The sequence below is a fragment of the Salvelinus fontinalis genome, chromosome 17, assembly GCF_029448725.1.
Source record: "Salvelinus fontinalis isolate EN_2023a chromosome 17, ASM2944872v1, whole genome shotgun sequence".
Lineage (NCBI taxonomy): Eukaryota > Metazoa > Chordata > Actinopteri > Salmoniformes > Salmonidae > Salvelinus > Salvelinus fontinalis.
In genome coordinates, this window is record NC_074681.1 from 44,104,962 (window position 1) to 44,122,281 (window position 17,320).

Here is a 17,320-nt window from a genome sequence, read left to right on the forward strand (position 1 = left end):
AGTGATCTACTCTTATACATAAATACTCATAAACGTGACTAAAAAATATAGGGTGGACAGGGATTGATAGACAATTTAATTCTTAATACAATCGCGGAATTACATTTTTTAAATTATCCTTACTTTTCAATACAGTTTGCGCCAAGCGAAGCTACGTCAAAAAACATGGCGTCCTAAGCCACTAACATTTTTCGACAGAAACACGATTTATCATAATAAAAATGTCCTACTTTGAGCTGTTCTTCCATCAGTATCTTGGGCAAAGGATCCTTTCTTGGGTCCAATCGTCTTTTGGTGGAAAGCTGTCCTCTTGCCATGTGGAAATGCCAACTGCGTTCGGGATGAACTGGAAGCGTGCCCAGCAATTCACAGCGTTTCAGAAATAAATGTCCCAAAATCGCACTAAACGGATATAAATTGCTATAAAACGCTTTAAATTAACTACCTTATGATGTTTTTAACTCCCATAACGAGTAGAAACATGACCCGAGTAATATTACTCCCTCCACTAATGCTTGGAACAGGTGCGGGTCGGTGTCCTTTAGGCGCATGACGCAGCTCCAAAAGAGTGACTAGCCTCAGGGTTTTTTAATTTGTAGTGCCTGTGAACGCGCAATCGACCCCATTCAAATCGTCATCACGTAAAGGCATCCAGGGGAAGACGTAAGCAGTGTCCGTATACTCATAGCAATAACAGTGCCCTTTTAACTGACTCCAGATCAGGGGCCAAAATTTCTGAAATCTGACTCCATGTCAGGGAAATTGCTGTAGAATGGGCTCTGTTCCACTTAGAGACAAAATTTCAACTCCTATAGAAACTATAGACTGTTTTCTATCCAATAATAATAATAATATGCATATTGTACGATCAAGGATTTTGTGGGAAGCCGTTTCAAAAATTACACGATTAGCATAAATAGTCACAACAGCGCCCCCATCCTCAACAGGTTAACGAGGGAATCACTGACATGATGTCAGCTGGTCCTTTTGTGGCAGGGCTGAAATGCAGTGGAAATGTTTTTTGGGGATTCAGTTCATTTGCATGGCAAAGAGGGACTTTGCAATTCATCTGATTACTCTTCATAACATTCTGGAATATATGCAAATTGCCATCATACAAACTGAGGCAGCAGACTTTGTGAAAATTTATATTTGTGTCATTCTCAAAACTTTTGGCCACGACTGTATATATACACAAACGTTTTAGAACCCCTACTCCTTCAAGGTTTTCTTTATTTTTACTATTTTCTACATTGTAGAATAATAGTGATGACATCGAAACTATGAAATAACACATATGGAATCATGTAGTAACTGTATGGACCGACGCTGATGTCGAGAAGCAGGTACGGGGAGTCAAACATGACAGTCAATGCTGAAGTTGGAAACAGAGCGGGGTGAGTCCAATAATCACCAGGACTCACCTGATTGAGTCCAGGTGAGTCCAATAATCGCTGATGCGTGTGACGGGGGACGGCAGTTGTGCGTAATGATGGTGGCAGGAGTGCATAATGCTGGGGAGCCTGGTGCCCTCGAGCACCAGGGGGGAAGAGCTGGAGAAGGCGTGACAGTAACGCAAAAAGTGTTAAACAGATCAAAATATATTTTGTATTTGAGATTCTTCAAATAGCCACCCTTTGTCTTGTTGACAGCTTTGCACACTCTTGGCATTATATCAACCAGCTTCACCTGGAATGCTTTTCCAACAGTCTTGAAGGAGTTCCCACATATGCTGAGCACTTGTTGGCTGCTTTTCCTTCACTCTGCAGTCTGACTCATCCCAAACCATCTCAATTTAGTTGAGGTCAGGGGATTGTGGAGGCCAGGTCATCTGATGCAGCACTCTATCACTCTCCTTCTTGGTAAAATAGTCCTTACACAGCCTGGAGGTGTGTTGGGTCATTGTCCTGTTGAAAAACAAATGATAGTTCCACTAAGTGCAAAACAGATGAGATGGCGTATCGCTGCAGAGTGCTGTGGTAGCTATGCTGGTTAAGTGTGCCTTGAATTCTAAATAAATCACAGACAGTGTCACCAGCAAAGCATCCCCACACCATTACACCTCCTCCTCCATGCTTTATTTACAGTGGGAAATACACATGCGGAGATCATCCATTCACCCACACCGCGTCTCACAAAGACATGGCGGTTGTAACCAAAAATCTCCAATTTGGTCTCCAGACCAAAGGACAAATTTCCACCGGTCTAATGTAAATTACTTGTGTTTCTTGGCCCAAGGCAAGTCTCTTCTTCTTATTGGTGTCCTTTAGTAGTGGTTTCGTTGCAGTGATTCAACCCTGAAGGCCTGATTCACACAGTCTCCTGTGAACAGTTGATGTTGAGATGTGTCTGTTACTTGAACTCTGTGAAGCAATTATTTGAGCTGCAATTTCTGAGGATGATAACTCGAATGAACTTATCCTCTGCAGCAGAGGTAACTCTGGGTCTTCTTTTCCTGTGGCGGTCCTCATGAGACCCAGTTTCATCATAGGGCTTGATGTTTTTTGCCATTCCACTTGAAGAAACTTTCAAAGTTCTTGAAATGTTCTGTATTAACTGACCTTCATGTCTTAAAGTAATGATGGACTGTTGTTTCTCCTTCCTTATTTGAGCTGTTCTTGCCATAATATGGACTTGGTATTTTACCAAAATAGAGCTATCTTCTGTATACCCCCCTACCTTGTCACAACACAACTGATTTGCTCAAATGCATTAAGAAGGAAAGAAATTCCACAAATTAACAAGGCACACATGTTAATTGAAATGCATTCCTGGTGACTATCTCATGAAGATGGTTGAGAGAATGCCAAGTGTGTGCAAAGCTGTCATCAAGGCAAAGGGTGGCTACTTTGAAGAATCTCAAATATAAAATATATTTTGATTTGTTTAACACTTTTTTTGGTTACTACATGATTCCATATGTGTTATTTCATAGTTTTGATGTCTTCATTACTATTCTACAATGTAAAAATAAAGAAAACCCTTGAATGAGTAGATGTGTCCAAACTTTTGACTAGTACTGTATGTACTTGTGGAAAACACTGTAACCTCCCCCGGCAGTTTTTTTCACCTGCTATGTTATGTTTGGAGAGTGAGAATACAGTGTTTTGAATGAATGGGGCAGGTGTCTAAGTGAAGACTTGTGATGCCACAAACTATAAACAATGTGATGAACCTTTGCCATTTGTTATACATCCTTTTACTAACTATAGTAGTGGGTAACAATATAGTGAAGTATTTGTTTCAGGTTGTCATTTTTGCAATTATGTGGTGCAGATTACCAGATCTCACAATACCTGGAGAGTGTGTTTAACATCCCATAAATCACATTAGTATGATATAGCAATCTTAGAAGATGCACTTCAACTCGACTTCAAGAAAGACAAACAGGAACTCTTACTTCTGACGTGGTGGACTGGTCTATTTCTCTAAGTGTTTGGTTTCTGTGGTTTGGCCAGGCGGTAGCAGTACTGACTGCAAGCTATCCTGTGGGTCACTTGCCGTACGGCTGGCTGACAGAACTACGTACAGTCTACCCCGCCTTCGACAAGGTAAGACGAGGTTGTTTACATTAACTAGTAAGTAAGGCCACTGAGGGTGGCCAGGTACCTCAACCTAATGACTGTTAAAGATTATATTAACATTAATGTGGGTAGCACAGAAAGGCCTTGGTATTTACTTACACTGTAAAATTGTAAAAACTACCAGGCCAGCTTTGTTGTATCCTTTCAATAAAGTACAAGTGCATCGCTACCACATATTTTCAAGTAAATACCAGGTAAATAGCAATGGAAACAATATTGTGAAATAAAGTGCTACCTTAATGTGTTTATGTAGGAGATGCTTCTCTGGTATGCAATTTACAATGATTGCAGTGGTGCAGATACTTAGACCAGAATTTAATCAAAGGTGCGTTGTCGACAAGCAAGCTTAATTTGCCATGAACGTGATCTCCGCAAACGTCTGGGGAAAATTGCCTTTAAAAGACACATTGTCGGAAGTGCACTTAACAGCTTTACAACGCACTTTTGAATGAACCCCTGCTTCAGTTCAGTGAATTTATTGTCAGTTTGTGCAAAGGTCAGCAGACTTCAATGCCTCGCTGTCCCCTTAACTCAACTGTCACTGTTCTGTATCGCTCCGTTTATGCCAGTGTGACATTACTGAAACTGCAGTAAGTACACCACAGAAATATGATATACACAATTCCACTGCACCATGTATTTTGGGGGAGTCTGGATTCATAGCTGACATTTCATAATATTTATAGGTAAACAAAGGTGTGCTGAGCAGAGACCAACCTGCTCCAGGAAGTTTAAGGGCTGCTGTTAGGAAAGTCACTGTGTGGTTTACTTGTGCTGAGTCATACTAAGGTAGTTGCCTCTTCAGCAATGATTGAGCACAATTTCAGTCCATGTTTTAACAATTCATTTTTAGGGGAGAGTACATTTTTTTTGAGACATTGTTCTTATAATGTCATCGTTGGTTTTGATGTGGTATTACCTGTGTTAACTATAGTTGTGAAGACTGTTACTGAACATGAACTAAAGTCTCACAATGATTCTAAATGTCATTTGTAAATCGATTCTATGGTTTATGTGAAGATTTAGGTCGGGATTCAATCAAATGCTTGTTGTCGACAATCGCATTGCACTTGACTTGTAAAGGTAATTTAAACATGAGCCGATATCCGCAATGTACCACGACTCCGATCTTCGTGAATGTTGAGAAATTGCGCCTTTTATTTAATCCCGGCCTTAGCCTACTGAGTGCATTCACACCTGTCACGTTTGTTTGTTCTTCTTTGCCCACAGAACAACCCCAGTAACAAACTGACCAACATCAATACCACAATCTCCAATTCCCACATCAAAAAGTTCACATTTGCCTGCTTTGCCCTTTCTATTACGGTACGTTCAACCTTGATCTTTTGTGGATGGAAAAGAATTTGTATGTGTTTGCATTGCTTTTAGGTCTTTACAAAGCTTACATTGTTATAACATGAGTGACTTGATGCGGGCCATAATTCTATGATTGCAGATGGTAGGTTTCTTGCATTGTGGTTTCAGCTTTCAGAAATGTGTTTGATGGAGTAGGGTGAAGTTGCCCCTGATCTTGGGTCAGTTTTGCATTTCCACAACTAATGGTTAAATGGGCCATATGCGATTACTAAATACATTTTGGGGAATTTTAAATGAATCATATATCCCCATTGATTCTTGAAGAATATAACTTATCCATGTCTCATGAGCTTTGTTCAACTGTCTTACCCCATCGGAACCCAAAATATTAGCTTGTTTTGCTCCATTGTTTGTAAACTATACAGTGCATTTGTAAAGTATTCAGACTCCTTGACTTTTCCCACATTTGGTTATGTTACAGCCTTATTCTAGAATGGATTCAATAGTTTTTCCCCCCTCATTAATCTACACATAATACACCATAATTACAAAGCAAAAACAGGATATTAGAAATTTTTGCTAATGTATAAAAAAAAACAGAAATATCACATTTACATAAGTATTCATACCCTTTACACACTCCCACTTGGAGTGCAGAGAGGTCCTCCATGAAAACCTGCTTCCGAGCACTCAGGACTCAGAGACTGGGGCAAAGTTTCACCTTCCGACTGAACAATGACCCTAAGCACATAGCCAAGACAACGCAGGAGTGGCTTCAGGACAAGTCTCTGGATGTCCTTGAGTAGCCCAGCCAGAGCCCGGACTTGAACCCGATCCAACATCTCTGGAGAGACCTAAAAATAGCTGTGCAGCAATGCTCCCTATCCATTCTGACAGAGCTTGAGAGGATCTGCAAAGAAGAATGGGACAAACTCCCCAAATACAGTTGTGCCTCGCTTGTAGCGTCATACCCAAGAAGACTCAAGGCTGTAATCACTGCCAAAGGTGCTTCAACACAGTACTGAGTAAAGGGTCTGAATACTTATGTAAATGTAATATTAAATTTTTTTTGGGGGGGGGGGGCAGGACCAACTTTGGGAAACCCTGAGTTAGTGCATGGCTCCCTGTATGAATTTGAGAGTAGTTACATTTCTTCAGCCCCATCCCTCATGTTTACCAGTAACAGTGGTAGGGAGACCACTTTGAGGTGTAGCTGATCCTAAATCCGTACAAAGGGGAAACTTCACCCCAGAGTGAGTTTGATTTGCATAGCAGCATATCCTGGATGGAGGAGTTGTCATTGTTGTAAGCTAGAAATTGGCAGTGTCTTTTTCAGATTTTTCCTGTATAAAACAATAACACACATAATAAATATAATATAGACATCAAACTACACATCCATATACACATTAATATACACATCAAACTACACATCCATATAGACGTGAATATTCGGGTTAATATACACATCAAACTACACATCCACATACACGTGAATATACACGTTAATATACACATCAAACTACACATCGACATAGATGTGAATATACACATCAAACTACACATCAACCTACACACCCATATAGACGTTAATATACACATCAAACTACACATCCATATCGATGTAAATATACGCGTTAATATACACATCAAACTACACATCCATATAGACGTGAATATGCACGTTAATATACACATCAAACTACACATCCATATAGACGTGAATATACACGTTACTATACACATCAAACTACACATCCATATAGACGTGAATATACACATCAAACTACACATCCATACAGACGTGAATATACACATCAAACTACACATCCATATGGATGTGAATATACATGTTAATATACACATCATACTACACATCCATATAGACGTGAATATACACATTAATATACACATCAAACTACACATCCATATAGACGTAAATATACACGTTAATATACACATCAAACTACACATCCATATAGACGTAAATATACATGTTAATTTACACATAAAACTACACATCCATATAGATATGAATATACACGTTAATATATACATCAAACTACACATCCATATAGACGTAAATACACACGTTAATATACACATCAAACTACACATCCATATAGACATGAATATACACGTTACTATACACATCAAACTACACATCCATATAGATATGAATATACACGTTAATATATACATCAAACTACACATCCATATAGACATGAATATACACGTTACTATACACATCAAACTACACATCCATATAGACGTGAATATACACATCAAACTACACATCCATATAGACGTGAATATACACATCAAACTACACATCCATATGGATGTGAATATACATGTTAATATACACATCAAACTACACATCCATATACAGTAGGGAGAACAAGTATTTGATACACTGCCGATTTTGCAGGTTTTCCTACTTACAAAGCATGTAGAGGTCTGTAATTTTTATCATAGGTACACTTCAACTGTGAGAGACGGAATCAAAAATCCAGAAAATCACATTGTATGATTTTTAAGTAATTCAGTTGCATTTTATTGAATGACATAAGTATGTGATCACCTACCAACCAGTAAGAATTCCGGCTCTCACAGACCTGTTCGTTTTTCTTTAAGAAGCCCTCCTGTTCTCCACTCATTACCTGTATTACCTGCACCTGTTTGAACTCGTTACCTGTATAAAAGACACCTGTCCACACACTCAATCAAACAGACTCCATCCTCTCCACAATGGCCAAGACCAGAGAGCTGTGTAAGGACATCAGGGATAAACTGATGGCCGAATGGTAAAGAACATCTAGCTGCTCAAGAGCACCCTTAACTGCCTATCTATAAATACCGTCTCCGTAATCTAGCATGGGTAGGATGATCATCTGAATCAGGGTTAGTTTGGCAGCTGTGGTGAAAGAGGAGCGATTTACGATAGTCTAGATTGAACCTTCGCCTGCAGCTTTGATATGTGCTGAGAGAAGGACAGTGTACCGTCTAGCTAACTTTTTCAGGAGGCAGATTCCTTGTAGAAAATCCCAGCTAGCTAGCTAACGTAGCTAGCAAGTCTCTGGCCGTCTTTTCCATGTGGAAAAGGATGTTGTTGGCTAGCTATATCTTTTCAGTGTCGGCGAATGGTCCTTTACGACGTCCAAACAAAGTTGTCCTGTGGCTGTTCTATTTTGGGGATTCTGAGGATGATATCTTCTGCACAGATGAAGGGTGCTTCAAAGGCCTCTGCATTTGGGTGGGGGGGGGCTGTGATACTCTCCTGCCATTGTTAGGCTCAAGTGTTTTCACACCTTTCACTTCAGTGCTAATTTCAGTCAGATTCTTTCCTAGCAGCTTGGTAGCTTAGTAGCCCTATTTATTAAGCTTTATATAACAAAATTACAGAGGGAGTTATTGTCTTTTACTTTTTGGCTTCAGAAAGTAGGTTCAGACTGAACATTACTCACATCGTTTTGTGTTGGATGGTATTTCCAGGTTCCACTGTGTTTCTTCTGCAGGTACTGCTATAGGACTGCTATTTGTCACCCAGTGGTTTTAGCATTACATCTCTGTTGTTTGTGAGATCGTCATCAATGTTGGTTTCATGCATATTATTGTTTAAAGTAAAAAAAGAAACAAAAGGATCTCATGTTGTACCTAGGCTGTTGACATATCAAACAATCTAGTTCCCCAAAGCCCCCTACTTTCCGGCCTCTTGTTTTAAGGAGAGCCTCGACAAGTCTCGACTCGTGTCTGTGACCCACACAGGTAGAGACATTTTTTTTGCGATTATAATGGTGTGTATTTTCCAGCCCAGGTCAGTGCTGTCTACACTCTTAGAATTGGTGGTGACTTGCCTCCCGGTGGCGCAGCGGTCTAAGGCGATCACTACAGATCCGAGTTCGATACCGGGCTGTGTCGCAGCCGGGCGCGACTGGGAGACCCACGAGGGGGCATACAATTGGCCCAGCCCAGCGTCGTCCAGGTTAGGGGAAGGTTTGTCCTTGTCCCGTCGCGCTCTAGCGACTCCTGTGGCGGGCCTGGCGCATGCATGCTGACACAGTCGCCAGGTGTATGGTGTTTCCTCCGACACATTAATGCGGTTGGCTTCCGGGTTAAGCGAGCAGTGTGGCAAGAAGCAGTGAGGCTTGGCAGGATCGTGTTCCAGAGGACGCAATGTTAGAATTATAAAAAAAAGCAATGTTAGTATTATATTAGAATATGTAATATGCATAAACATTCAAGGAACATTTTCATTTGCAGTGTACAAACTGACATTTACACACACTAACAGGCGACCAAAAATAACTATCTGAAAGCCACAACTCCAATAAACCACACCTTCAATCTGATAGGCTGCCACGTCTACAATATATTATTAGAAACGTTCAAAATTGAACCCCTACCATCACAAAAAGGTTCCGGTTCGAACCCGAACCCTTAATGAACCTATTTTCTACACAATTGGCTGGAAAGCCTCAATTCTTCAGGAAGCGTAGTTTCCCATCACAAATTAAAATGTGTCTGTTATCCGTCCACTGTGACCAGATTTCCTGGTCCCTTCCTTTATGCAAATTATTTCACAGCTTTTCTTTCAAAATAATATGATTATTTTTAAATTGCAAGACACATATTGATGAAATCAGACAATGGTTCCACCTGTCAATGATTTTACAGGGTGGAGTAATGATGATTTAAATGGTTTTCTCTGTCCAGATCTGTCTACACTTGTAAGGTGTCCAGACACAATGTGTCTAACTACCTCCAGAGCTGGGCAGGATGATCTGATCACAATGTGTCTTTTTGATTGTCGCCACCTGTCTAAAAATGTGGCCACAATCAGAATGTGGACATGATCATGACAAAGGAAGCAAGTTAGAACCAAGTATAGAGAGCGCTTTTGGAAACAACGTGTGGTCAGTGATGAACTGCTGACTCCATATTAGGCTTTGCCCCATTTATGCGTTGTGGTCTAAGTAATGGAGGGCTGTCTTTCCAGATCAGTTTGTACCATCCTCATTCTCTGTGGTCAAGGTAATGACAAGGTGCCTCAAACAAACCTTTGCCCTAGATAAGGTATGTGCACGATGCTAGTATTCAGACCCCTTCCCCTTTTCCACATTTTGTTACATTACAGCCTTATTCTAAAATTGATTAAATAACTTTTTTCCCTCATCAATCTACACATAATATGCCATAATGACCAAGCGAAAACAGGTTTTTACAAAATTTAGAAAATGTATTAAAAGATAAAAACAGAAATACATTACTTACATAAGTATTCAGGCCCTTTGCTATGACACTCGAAATTGAGCTCAGCTGCATCCTGTTTCCATTGATCATCCTTGAAATGTTTCTACAACTTGTTTGGAGTCCACCTGTGGTAAATTCAATTGATTGGACATGATTTGGTAAGGCACACACCTGTCTATATAAGGTCCCACAGTTGACAGTGCATGTCAGAGCACAATCTGGGGAAGGGTACCAAAACATTTAAGTTTTTTTGTTTTTAATACATTTGCAAACATTTCTAAAAACCTGTTTTTACTTTGTCATTATGGGGCATTTTGTGTAGATTGATGAGGGGAAAAACACTATTTAAACAATTTTAGAATAAGTTTGTAACATAAAAAAATGTGGAAAAAATCAAGGGGTCTGAATACTTTCCAAATGCACTGTACAAATGCAACACAGTCCATTCATGTGTCGCTAGCGAGCACATTTCCCTCCCCAAATCCTAACCTTACCTTCACAACGAAACCATGGAACTGACCATTGATCAGTGTTTATACTAGAGTAATTTAACCCTAATCCTAACCCCCTGTGGCTTCAGACAGTGTTAACCCTGTGTTTGGTTTTGGCTGTCCAGCTATGCTTTTTGGTGTTCTGGACGCCTCACATCTCGGAGAGGATCCTAGTAGACATCATTGGTGTGGACCATGCCTTCGCAGAGCTCTGCGTCCCTCCACTGCTAATCTTCTCCTTCTTCCCTGTTCCAGGTAAGATCCAAGTAGGGAATCAGTGGAAGTGGAATGTTTGAATTTATCACTAACGTAATGTCAACAGGAATGTCATTTTTGTTGTTGTCGACCCTAACATTAAAGGTAGACTCATCCTACACAGGAGGGAAACATCCTGCTTACCGATGTAAAGAACAACTCATTTATACACGAAAAAAAGCATGTATTTATTTTACCATGACAGTGACCATCCGGGCTCACCTGACAGGCTGGCTCATGACTTTGAAGAAGACCTTCGTCCTTGCTCCCAGCTCTGTCCTGCGCATCATCGTACTGATCACCAGTCTCATTGTACTCCCTTACATGGGGTAAGTGAAGTGCACACTTCTGCTTTCACGGGTCTCACAAGTGTTCACCTCGCTACTTGCCAATCTCTTGAGCATGGAGCTAGTGTCATTAGAATGAGGTGAAAACCTCAATGCTGTGAGTGTGCACTCAATATCTCACAACAAGTGTTCAACTTATCATTCACTAGGCTCAAAATTGGCCACTTCACCTCTGATTATGTTTTATCTTACTCCCATGCATGGGCCCAAGTGTTCACTTCGTCAGTTACTAGTTTCAAATCTGTCCATTTTACCACAGCTCATTATTTTATTGGGAGAAGTGTTCACTTCACTACTCACTTTTTAAAATGTTAACTTTTTGGGTCAGTTTATCAGACACAGACTAAGCCTAGGCCAGAAGTAAAAAAAATAAAAAAATAAAAAAAGGTTTGATAGAGATTCTTTCATTGAGCTTGTTTTTTTTTGTGGTTCTTTGTGGCTCAGTTGTTATAGCATGGCGCTTGCAACGCCACGGTCGTGGATTTGCTTACCACTGGGGTCACCCATATAAAAATTGTATGCATGCATGACTGTAAGTCTGTTTGGATAAAAGTATCTGCTGAATGACATACATTTGTGGCCTAATATATTGGCACCCTTGCGCTTTTCTTAAATAATTCACAATTTCTTCTGGAAATTGAAAATAACTTTTAGCCTCTACACCTTGTTATCGGATTTTTCAACATTGCAGAACCAATTTTATTTTACAGCTTCCCCGACCTTGAATCCTCACCTGAATAACAATTACTGGGGGAAATGCTAAACTGACCCAAGATCAGGGTTTAGGGGCGACTTCACCCTACACCAATCCGAGGCACCATTGCAATCATTGGCGCCACCTCTTGGACGTGAAGTGCTTTTGTGCAGACACGTGGGAAGGTTGTGGAGAAATGCATTGTACATCCGTGTGTGAACTAAGCGCTAGTCTATAAAGACACCAATCTACTTCTTGTCCCGCTTCAGTTGCTCTTCAGTGGACCTCATAACTTTGTGAACCAGTGGGACAACATCCCAAATGGCACAGTACCAAGGCCCATAGAGCTCTAGTCAAAACTAGTGCAGTATATAGGCAATATGGTGCCATTTGGGACAAAGTGTGGGTCAGTACAAAATAACTGCTGCATTGAAAGTGACCATAAGTTAGTTAACTATTTTGTGGGAAAAATACAGTATAACTTTGCTTACATGAGGTTGTCTTTACCGGGATGCGTCATTCGAGCATTTCGTTTATTTTCATTAATACATATAGTAATAATATAGTAATACACAAGAATTGCGAAGTAGCCTCATGCTGGCTAACTGAAGGTGTATGAAAAGAGTGTGTGTGTGAGATGATGTAGATGCAGTGGTGTAAAGTACATAAGTAAAATTACTTTAAAGTACTATTTATGTCGTTTTTTGTAGTATCTGTACTTTACTATTTATATTTTTGACAATTTTGACTTTTACTTTCACTACATTCCTTATGAAAATATTGTACTTTTTGCTCCATACATTTTCCTTGACAACCAAAAGTACATGTTACATTTTGAATGTTTAGCAGGACAGGAAAATAGTCAAATTCACGCACTTATCAACTGAACATCCCCGGTCATCCCTACTGCCTCTGACCTGTCGGAGTCACTAAACACATGATTAGTTTGTAAATTATATCTGAATGTTGGAGTATACCCCTGGCTTTCCGTAAATGTTTAAAAAACAAGAAAATGGTGCCGCCTGGTTTTCTTAATATAAGAAATTTGAAATGATTTATACTTTTACTTTTGATACTTAAGTATATTTTTGAAATTACATGTACTTTTGATACTTAAGTACATTTTAAACCAAATACTTTTTGCATTTTACTCAAGTAGAATTTTACTGGGTGACTTTTACTTTTACTTGAGTCATTTTTTATTAAGGTATCTTTACTGTTACTCAAGTATGACAGTTGGGTACTTTTTCCACCACTGGGTAGAAGATGCACCAACTTAACAGTAGTAGTGGGCCAATTTCCACAGCAACCAGGAGTGTTGAAGCGTGAGGCTAAACGTTTCCTCTGTTTTGGTCCTGTAGCTAGCATGTTGTAGAAGCATGAAGCTGCGTGCGTACATGTCCTTGGCTTACATTGTAAGATTTGTATTTCAGGGTGCATGGAGCAAGTCTGGGAGTTGGGTCTCTCCTTGCCGGATTCCTTGGAGAGACGATAATGGTGGCAATAGCTGCGTGCTATGTCTATCGAAAACAGGTAAGGTGCACAGCATAAACCACATGGCAATCTGGGGCCTAATTTATAACACATTCGTAAGCACATATTTGATAGTAAATTGTGTGTTCAACGATATCCATAGCAACAATCTGATTTATAAAAATATGCCATTTATATAGATCGTGCCTGAAAATGTGGGATTTATAAATGAAACATGCTTATTTGTGACGAACACTTTATGGGTGTTTACAGTACTTAAACCACATTTTCACATATTTTAAGAAAAGATCGTATGCAGAAATCTACTATACAAACGTAAGAACTTTTTAGAAATGAGCCCATGATCCGCTAATGTTGCACCATGAATGAATCTGGATCAGGGGCTCATTTCTAAAAATGTTCTTACATTTTTATAGTAGATTTCTGCATAAACTTACCAGCAAATGGATACTTTTGTGATTCACTTGCAGTAAACCGTGGGAACCCAACCTGATTCAGGACTCCACATAGACCCTAAATGCAGATGTTTCATAACGATAATAAAGATAGTTGTGTATTAGCCATCACACCTGGAAAAGGCAATGGCATGGGAAATATTACTATTATTTAACAGAGCCAAAATATGTTATACTGTATGTGGCTTGATCGCTATAAGACAAGTTATTGTTACAATTATCCAGTTGTAAACTCTCCTAAGAGAACCAAGTAAGAAAGAAACTCATCATTATCAGTTATCACATAAAATAAAGGTGAAATAAAAAAATTAAAAAAATTTGTTTGTTTGGCACTCAGAGGTGATAAAACACATTTTTCCTCCATCTAGAAAAAAAAGAAAGACACGGAAGTTGAAGAGGTGGGGGACGGGGAAGAAGACTCAGCCCCAATGAATGATGTGCGGCCCCGGCGACGAATGGACGATATCGTGGAGGAAGATGAGTGAGCCACGGATGCTGAAGGACTCTTGAAGGACACGCTGGGGGATAGTACAAGGGAGTTCCCTTGTTTTACCGGGGCAGTTTTTCAATCGTTTTTGGCAGCCTGTTGATACCCCCCCTTTAACCGTACATGGTTTATGAGGTTTGGAGAGTACCTAAACAAAACCCCTTTATGTTTCATCTGATTGCTACCAAGCCAGTGAAGCATGGTAAAGATGCTAACTTGTTCCAAAGCAAATGTTGCTCATTTAACTCCATATGTTCGCCAAACTTTTCTGTGCTGCCGTCCTCTACTTTTATGAGGAAACACACATTTTTACTGTACTGTATAACTTCAACCGCTTGGAAAACATATATTTTGTTTTACTTTGAATGTACAAGATAAATAATGTAGAATAAGTAATGATGCTGAGGTAGGTCTTTGTGTTGTGACCTTTTAACTTGATTTATTTTGGCTGTACACCAGTTGGGGAACAGTTTATGGTTCCCAATAATAAACGATAAAATAACAAATATGATATATTAACCACAGATTTCTATCAAAGTTGAGAATGAAAAAGGGAGTTTTAAATAGTTTCCTGGTGTGCGAGTGATGGTTTGGTACCATTATAAAACATTTATATTATAATGTTGTTGATGTCAGAAAACATGGTCAATTTCTGTATAAGTGATGTTAACTGAAATGGCGGGTTGGGGGGGAGGGGGGGTTGACTGGGCAACAGTTGTTTCTTGTTTTTATATCATGTCTGTTGTCGTATTCTTTTTTAAATTTCGATCTCAGGATGTAACTCCATGATACATACCGTATGGTGGTGTCCAGTTGTTAATCCCCCCAACACACCCATTCTGTACTATAAACTCTCTCCATTGCCGATGATGCACAAGTATTTAAAGGTGTCTGAAGCTTCTGGAAGTTTTCTATAGATTGTAGTGGATAGCGAAGTCTTACCAACTCATGGGGCCTTTTGTATTTAAAATATGACCGCTAAAGCCCTGTCCTGTGTAACAAGAGCAAATATGACTTCTCTTATTATTGTCTATCAACACAAAGGGACAGTTCTATTCTGCAATGATTAAAGGGTGATTCAGTCGTTTAATTTCCCTCTGAGAGTGTTTTTACTGTAGGCTAGTATTTTGTCCCCTTACGTTCAGTGGCTGCTAAACATTTTTAGCTAGGCATTCAAAAGTTCCTTTCTACGCAAAGACATCCACACTTTTGTGACTGAACTGCCGTAGCATGGATAATAGTGGTCAGGGAACTCACTGTAGTTGGATTTTGATCTGTACCTTATTTAGATATAAGCCTTGTTTGCAAAAAGCCTCCTAAGTAATCTATATTATAATACCGTAAAACACAAACTCAGGTTTGCGTCCTAGAAATGTTGAAAAGATTTTCTTAATTTTGGGCTCAGAAGAGGCACATAGACCAGAAGCATGGGGTAGGCTACTTTAGATTCCACTGTTTGGTATTTTGGTTTATTTTACCTGATTTTGGTGTGGACGGTAACTGGAGATAGATTCTCTGAAGTGTCAGGAGACACTTTAGGGGGGGAAGGGGGGGTTCTGCACCAATCATTCTGCACCAATCTATTAGTCAATCATGCTGCACCAATCTATCAGTCAATCATTCTGCACCAAACTATTAGGTCACAGACAGACTGGTAGGATTGTCGACCGTCTGCCGGCCGGGGCACCTCTTGTACATACGGCCGACCATAATTTGCAAACCGATTCTACATGTAGAAGCAAGCAAAGATGACGTCCGTCAGTCGCTATAACACACCGCGCCGACAGCAGGCGAACGGCGAACCAACAGCCCCTTACTGTGCAGACCAACAATCAATCTGCTGAGTTTTCTCCTTTAGAGTCATTCTCCATTAAACAAGCCGGGACTCATAGTCAGTCTCCACCAATCTATCCCAGAGTCATAGACAATCTCCACCATAGAGTTAGACAGAGGACACAATTTTGCCATGATGGCATCTGTGATAGCATGGGCAGCGCCATTGAGGCTATCTCCATTTAAAGCAGTCCATTTTCTTTTGTGTTTGGAAAAAGCGTAAACCTAATATCTGTGATGTTCCGCCATCTGCAGTGCTGGAGTCCTGAATTTAATCTTGTGTGTTATTAATTTATTGCCGCCACTAGATGACGGTGATATAGACAATTAAAGCCATGAAATAGGGTGCAGGCCAGGCAGCAGGCTGTTAGCCAGCCTGCCAGCTTAGTGGAGTCTGCCACTAGCACAGTCAGTGTAGTCAGGTCAGCTATCCCCATTGAGACCGTGTCTGTGCCTCGACCTAGGTTGGGCAAAACTAAACATGGCGGTGTTCGCCTTAGCAATCTCACTAGGATAAAGACCTCCTCCATTCCTGCCATTATTGAAAGAGATCGTGATACCTCACATCTCAAAATAGGGCTACTTAATGTTAGATCCCTCACTTCAAAGGCAGTTATAGTCAATGAACTAATCACTGATCATAATCTTGATGTGATTGGCCTGACTGAAACATGGCTTAAGCCTGATGAATTTACTATGTTAAATGAGGCCTCACCTCCTGGTTACACTAGTGACCATAACCCCCGTGCATCCCGCAAAGGCGGAGGTGTTGCTAACATTTACGATAGCACATTTCAATTTACAAAAAAATAAATACGTTTTTGTCTTTTGAGCTTCTAGTCATGAAATCTATGCAGCCTACTCAATCACTTTTTAAAGCTACTGTTTTACAGGCCTCCTGGGCCATATACAGCGTTCCTCACTGAGTTCCCTGAATTCCTAGCAGACCTTGTAGTCATAGCAGATAATATTCACATTTTTGGTGATTTTAATATTCACATGGAAAAATCCACAGACCCACTCCAAAAGGCTTTCGGAGCCATCATCAACTCAGTGGGTTTTGTCCAACATTTCTCTGGACCTACTCACTGCCACAGTCATACTCTGGAC

General features: G+C 40.1%; 1 protein-coding gene across 1 annotated transcript in view; it reads left to right on the forward strand.

Annotated features, from left to right (window-relative positions):
* Window positions 1–15,467, forward strand: part of ankhb (ANKH inorganic pyrophosphate transport regulator b) — a 76,060-nt gene extending 60,593 nt beyond the window's left edge. The window contains exons 7-12 of the mRNA XM_055867567.1: window positions 3,459–3,551; window positions 4,815–4,910; window positions 10,771–10,900; window positions 11,106–11,229; window positions 13,375–13,474; window positions 14,259–15,467. Of these exons, the coding sequence (XP_055723542.1) occupies window positions 3,459–3,551; window positions 4,815–4,910; window positions 10,771–10,900; window positions 11,106–11,229; window positions 13,375–13,474; window positions 14,259–14,375 (660 nt within the window). The 3' untranslated portion in view covers window positions 14,376–15,467. The remainder of the gene's footprint in view (window positions 1–3,458; window positions 3,552–4,814; window positions 4,911–10,770; window positions 10,901–11,105; window positions 11,230–13,374; window positions 13,475–14,258) is intronic.
* Window positions 15,468–17,320: the final 1,853 nt, after the last annotated feature.